Source organism: Rhineura floridana, chromosome 9 (assembly GCF_030035675.1).
Source record: "Rhineura floridana isolate rRhiFlo1 chromosome 9, rRhiFlo1.hap2, whole genome shotgun sequence".
Taxonomy (NCBI): domain Eukaryota; kingdom Metazoa; phylum Chordata; class Lepidosauria; order Squamata; family Rhineuridae; genus Rhineura; species Rhineura floridana.
In genome coordinates, this window is record NC_084488.1 from 72,734,826 (window position 1) to 72,741,109 (window position 6,284).

Below are 6,284 nucleotides of genomic sequence, written 5' to 3' on the forward strand. Positions count from 1 at the left end.
AAAAAATAGTCCCAGACATATATTACACAAAAGTCTTATAAATCAAAAAGATTTTTCTTTTCTCTTCCAATCAGAAACCCCTCATCCGTTGTAATCTTTACAATGCCATTTTCCATGTAAGCTTTTTGCAATAGGAAAAAGATAGGCTATTTTTATTTTCCTCCCCCTTAGTTCCGTGAGTAAAAAAGAAGGAAAGTTTTTGCTCACCCAGGTTTTCTTAATTGCTGATCCTTTGACAAATCTCTTTAGCTGTATAGATAAGAAAGTGATAAGCATAGACAGGAGGATGCTTGCCTGTTAGTCCGTTTTTTTAAAAAAGGAAAAAAATGGGTCACTTAATCAGCTGAGCTAGCTAAAAATCCTCGCTCCATCCGAGCTGCTGGAAGACCTTCTTTCACAGACGATTCTGACGAATTCCAGTCTCCCACAACCACAACAAAGCTGTGTGGGAAATCTCACGTTTCTTCCTTATCCGGAAGAAATTATCCCCAGTCAAAAAAGACCCTTCTGACTGGATTTAAGGCTGAAAAAGTTTCATCCAAGACGGGAGCCTGTCTCAGAGCTGCACAGGCGGAGGGATCCTCCTGGGAAGTCAGTTGCTTCCTCCACTTTATGTAGGAGAAAGTTATCTCCAACACAAGTCGGGAATTTCTTGGAGGGGCCGTGTTTGGCAGAATTTGTCTCCCAGCAGATATCAGGGTAATTGAAGTCCCTCATTACTACTACATCATGCCGTCCCCAAACACTGGCAATTTGCTTTTCAAAAGTTTCATCCTCAACTTCTGCTTGACTGGGTGGTCAGTAGTAGATCCCAACCACCATGTTCCTTTTATTACTTTTATTCCATTAATTTTAATCCAGATACTCTCTGTGTGTAGAGGCTCCCCACACAGTTATGAACCTAGACCAGCCAGCTATGCTCAGCACAGCAATGGCACAAACAATAGGAGCAGTACCCACCTTTCACCAAACTTGCCTTCTCAACATTCTGTTACATCCTTCAAACCTGTTCACAAAACGTATCCCATTAAACACACCTCCTTGAGAAGAGGACTATCTTTTGCTAGGAATAAACCAAGCGCATTGCTCTGAAATGTGCCTAAATAGTGTGTGTATGACCAAGAAATGCACTATGTGAACAATATCAACTGTCTTCATATTGTTGCTTCCTCCCTGCAAAAAAAAAAAAAAAGATCAGCACAGTACATGTCTTATTTCTATTATTTTGGCTGATTGCAGGTGTTGCCACCCCTCACCATATGCTCAGAGGCACGTTACCAAATTCTTCCAAGCTACACAGCAAGTGGATTGTACTGTGAAAGACCAACCCAAATTGTGTTTGCATTTTGACAAATTTGTAGGGCAGTGCAATATCTCAGAGAGAAGCTCAGATCTCCCTTGGTGCATTCACTATAGCTGCCCAATTCCCCTGCTTTTTAAAGTTTGATAGAAATATCTGTTGGCTATAGGTGTATTTAAGATTTAACTGCAAGATTTTTTTGCCTGTTAGTGAATATATGTTATATGTTACTAACCTTTTATAAACAATAGTAAACCTTGAAAACCTCAATAATTAGTTGCCAAAGTAGGGAAAGACTGTCAGTTACCCTTGCAGTCCAGCCATGATACCATTGCTCCTGCTCTGAAAAATGTTCTGGAGCTGTTTTCTGTTGTCTTCCTGCATGTCCCCCTCCACTATACCATTGATTGATAAATATGGACACAAGATCACACTCCCACACCCTGATACAGATAGAGGGTGGATGGATGGATGGAGATATCTTGTACAGATGGAGTATGTGTGGATGGACCAGTCCCTAGTCTGACTTCTGCCTATCCTCTTATTCTCATCCTTCAGGCATACCATGTTACTATCTTGCCTTTGGAGCCAACTTCCATCAAACATACTTAAAAGACACTAGAATGCCAAGAACAACAACATCAACAAGTATCAAATATTCTTACCAAGAATCTTTCTTTCCTTACTTTTAAAATGAAGACAGAAAGGAAGATGGGTAGGTGGACAGATTTTCAAAATTATGTGCAAAGTTGCCTGCAAAATATGAACAGGGTCCAGGGGGAATAGGGCTGTCTTCATTTGTCTTGATTGAACAAGAAAAAAGAGTTGTTGACTTAAACATGTTTCTTAATTGGACCTTAGCAAATTGAGTCAAAGTAAAACAGATGGTGTAGACTTTTTCCCAGAACTGAGGACTTGTGCTGTAATTATCTTGAGCTATGATCTTTCACAGTTACACATATATAAATACCATTTCAATAAATTGGACTTCCACCTTTTGAACTGTGTGAAGACAGTGGTCCCAGGGGAGAATATTTATTTCTCCTGTTCAGAATCAGTGCTGGACAAATACTTATCAGCAATAGCTATCTAGTTAAATTAACTGTATTACACAACTGAAAAAAGCCGAGGTTTAATTTTATTTCCCTTTAACTTCTATATTGTAATATTGGACAAGATTTGCATTGAAGCTTGATCAACATCTTTGTGGTTCCTCAGTTGCCCACATGTGTGCAAAAACGCATGTACCAGGGTAAAGTGTTATCAAATATGAATATATTAGTGAAAATAACATATCAAAATGCAATATATTCAGGGGAATTGCTTTGCAGATATGTGTGTTAGGAGAAATTCACACTGAAACACTGATGGATTGTCATGAGGACTTTAAAAATGCAAACTGATGTGGAAATGTGGAGAATGAATTTAAGAACAGAAAAATGAGAAATTGAGAAATTGACAGATTTGTCCATCCCTACTTCCAATAAAGGAGAAACTTGGAGGATGGCTTTGGCAGATGATCTTAAAGGTTAACACAGTGGTACACAGTTCTTTAGGAGCCTGGACTCTTAAAAAATGTAATTTAGAGCTAGTGTTAGGTAAGCATCAGCATTTTGAATGGTGCTTTTAAGGCAGTAAAGCTCTTTTAGAACCGGTGAAATATGATCGATACAAGCTGCCCGAGTCAGAATTTTGGCAGCATTGTTTCACACTAACTGAAGCTTCTGGACCTTCTTCAAAAGCAGCCACATGTATAACACATTGCAGTTGTCCAAATACAAAACAACCAGAGCATGGATGACTGCAGGCAAATTATCTTGCCCATTTCCTCCCTCTGCTGCTGGCCCATAGTGCCCTCTGAGTGCACTCAGATTCAATCCCATTGAAATATGTCTGATGATACCTGGCAGTGTGACAGAGCTTGGAAAAGTTACTTTTTTGAACTACAACTCCCATCAGCCCCAGCTAGCATGGCCACTGGATTGGGCTGATGGGAGTTGTAGTTCAAAAAAGTAACTTTTCCAAGCTCTGCAGTGTGAACCCCCTTTTCAACACTGCTGACCAGACACATCAAACACCCTTATCTCTTGTAGATCTGACATAGTTTGGGGAAAACCTGGTTAATTTCAACATCATTTCATTTCCCTAAACCTCCCACTAAATCTGTGTGGTAAAACTGAAGAGAGTTGCTTTATGCAGCAGAATTCATTGGCGATATAAAAAGAATATGAAAGAGAGTGGTGTTTATCTTAAAATAAACTCATTTTATTAAGAAAGTGTGTGTGGCTAGGAAAGCCTAATAATCTACACTAGCTGAATTCAAAGGTAGGAAGAGAGAATTGTGGGAAGAAGGAGAAACTGGAAGTGATGATAGCCCTGAGAATATCAGTCTAACCAATCACAGGTATTCCTGAGCTTGAGTTAAATAACAAGAAAATTATAGCAGGGGCTCTTTCATCTGACTAACTATATCTATTGCCCCTAATGGTCAATAGTTTCAGAGTGAGACAATGCACTGATTGAAGTGAAACTTCCAACACCCCTTCTCATTGTCTCACACTCCAACTCACGACTCCCATCACTTCACAAAGATCATGAAATCACTCTATGGGCAGTGGCTTGGTAAGAACATCTGCCTCCATTTCTTCTGTTGGGCAGTACTTCAGTTCAATGAGCCCTTTCTGTTGCACATCTCTCACATAGTGCTACTTGGTATCAATCTGCTTAGTTTGCGGCATCAACCTTTCTGATTGGGAGAGCAAAATACAGCTCTTATTGTCTTCATGTTGGCTTTGGTTCATTGATTACAAAGTCTAAGAATAGTCTGGGTAACCAGGTTGCTTCCTGACATGCTTGTGCTGCAGATATGTATTCTGCTTCTGTAGAGGGCTACAACTGACTGTTTCTTACTAGTCCAACTGATGACTCCTTCTCCATAATAGAACAGATTCCCACTAGTGGACTTTTGGTCTTCTCTGTCTTCAGCCCAGTTTGCATCCATAAAGCCCACAAGTCTAGGATTACTGTTTGCAGGTAGCATCAGTTTCAGATCTGCAGTTCCCTTTAGATATCTTCCTAGCCTCTTGATTGCAGTTGGTGCATTAACTTTTCTGCACAATATCCCAACTGGTGCTGCAGTGTCCGGTCTTGAAACAGTTGATATGTATAGGAGCTTTCCAATTGCTATCCTGTACTGACTGTTGTCTTGCAGTGGTTCCTTGGTCTCATTGTCTTTAAAGAAGCCTACTTCCATTGCTGTTTATGCTACGTTGGCTTCTGTCAGCCCAAGGTGCTCTATCAGGTCCATTATCTTCTGTTTCTGGTGACTAAAGAAAATTTCATTCTCTCCCCTTACTATCTGGATTCCAGGATAGTAAGAGATGTCTCACACCTCTTTCAATTCTATTCCGTTGTTAAGATTTCTCACAATTTCATCATTATCTTCCTTGTCTTAGTGACATAAGACCAAATCATCCACATAAGTCAAGATGAATGTCAGTCTATTATTCTTGAACCTTGAATATAAGCAGGCATCAGCCTTTCCTTCTCTGAATGCCTCCTTAAATATTATTATTTGTCGCTTTTTTCCATAATTTTTTCATAGGGGGTGTTAGCATAACGGCCCGCCAGCATTGCAGAGGGCATGGTTTGCAGACGCAGGGTGGTAAAGGACCATCTCTGTAGAGGGGCCGATAGAAAGGAGAGATATGGTTCAGCACCAAATGTTGTTTTGAAACAGGGGTACCATACTGAAAAGGAGGTTTGGGAGGCCGAATAAAGCATCCAGCATTGGGCATAGAATAAAATTCTTTCCTTAAGCAATCTTTTCGCCCTTAAGGAGTAGTGTGATGGAGGAATGGTTATGGAAATCCCATAGGCAGTTTGGCTTTGGCTCGAAGTAACCATCAAGAATGGTAGGATGACTGAAGTTGTTTGTGTAAACACATTTTAGGCAGGCATGTGTCATCCATGCCAACGAGCCGCAGCCAATACGAAGCCAATGCCACATGGGCCAAAGATTCTAACGGGTGGAGACCGGTTTCTAGTCTCAGTAGGTTGGCGGGAGAACGACAGGGAGTGGCCAGGATAAACCTGAGAAAGGTATTCTGTACTTTCTCTAACAATGAAGTGTCACTGTGGCCCCAGATCTCTGCCCCATATAGTAATTAGGGGATTATCTTCCTACGGAAGATTTCCAGAGCTGGGGGGAACAATTTGCCACCTTTATAGGGAAAAAAAAAGGCATAACTGATGGACAGAACGAGCTGCCTTCAGTCTAACGGAGTCACAATGAAATTTCCAAGACAAATTTGCAGTAAAATTAACACCCAAGTAACAGTAACTCCGTTGCTGTTGGATAATTTGGTTGTTTAATCTCCAAACATGTTTGGTGCTCTTATTCCCAAACACAACCACTTTCGTCTTTGCATAATTAATGAGAAGGCTTTCCTTAGAACCAAAACAGCCCAGGCTGTTTAACAGCCTCCTCAAACTGACTTGTGTGGTTGACATGAGGGCAAGGTTGTCCGCATAAAGCAGAACAGTGATTTAATGGAAGGGGGAAAATACAAAGGGCCAGATAGCTCCTGGACAATGTTATTTATATAAAAGTTAAAAAGAAAGGGGGCTAAAATACATCCCTGGTGCACCCCTCGATGGGTGGAAACCGACTCAGAAAGGACACCATTTGCACCAAGTCTCACTCTAAGAGAAGTGTCACAATGCAGGGACCGCAGGAGCAAGAGTAATCGTTTGTCAATATTAGTATCACCCAACTTTTGCCACAGGTGGCTGTGACGCCCTTCCCTGGCTCTTCCTGTCAGGTTCCTACCTGCTCGTGGTTACAGCCTGTCACTAGGCACCACCAGGGACTCCACCAGTCCGGACTGTCCTTTTTTATGGTTTCTCTCCCCGCTCTAGCATAGACCTCACCAGATACCCCTGCTAGGCAGCACCACCAGTCACGTCCTATAACCCGTATTCC

General features: G+C 41.2%; 1 protein-coding gene across 1 annotated transcript; it reads right to left on the reverse strand.

The window, feature by feature from the left end:
• Positions 1–4,097: 4,097 nt before the first annotated feature.
• LOC133363665 (uncharacterized) lies at positions 4,098–4,553 on the reverse strand. Its single transcript, XM_061582939.1, has one exon. The coding sequence runs from the start codon at positions 4,551–4,553 to the stop codon at positions 4,098–4,100; it is 456 nt and encodes a 151-aa protein (XP_061438923.1).
• Positions 4,554–6,284: the final 1,731 nt, after the last annotated feature.

What these genes read in the sequence shown, in the direction of transcription:
- LOC133363665 (XM_061582939.1), bottom strand. Translation starts at nt 4,553, where the DNA reads ATGGAAGTAGGCTTCTTTAAAGACAATGAGACCAAGGAACCACTGCAA.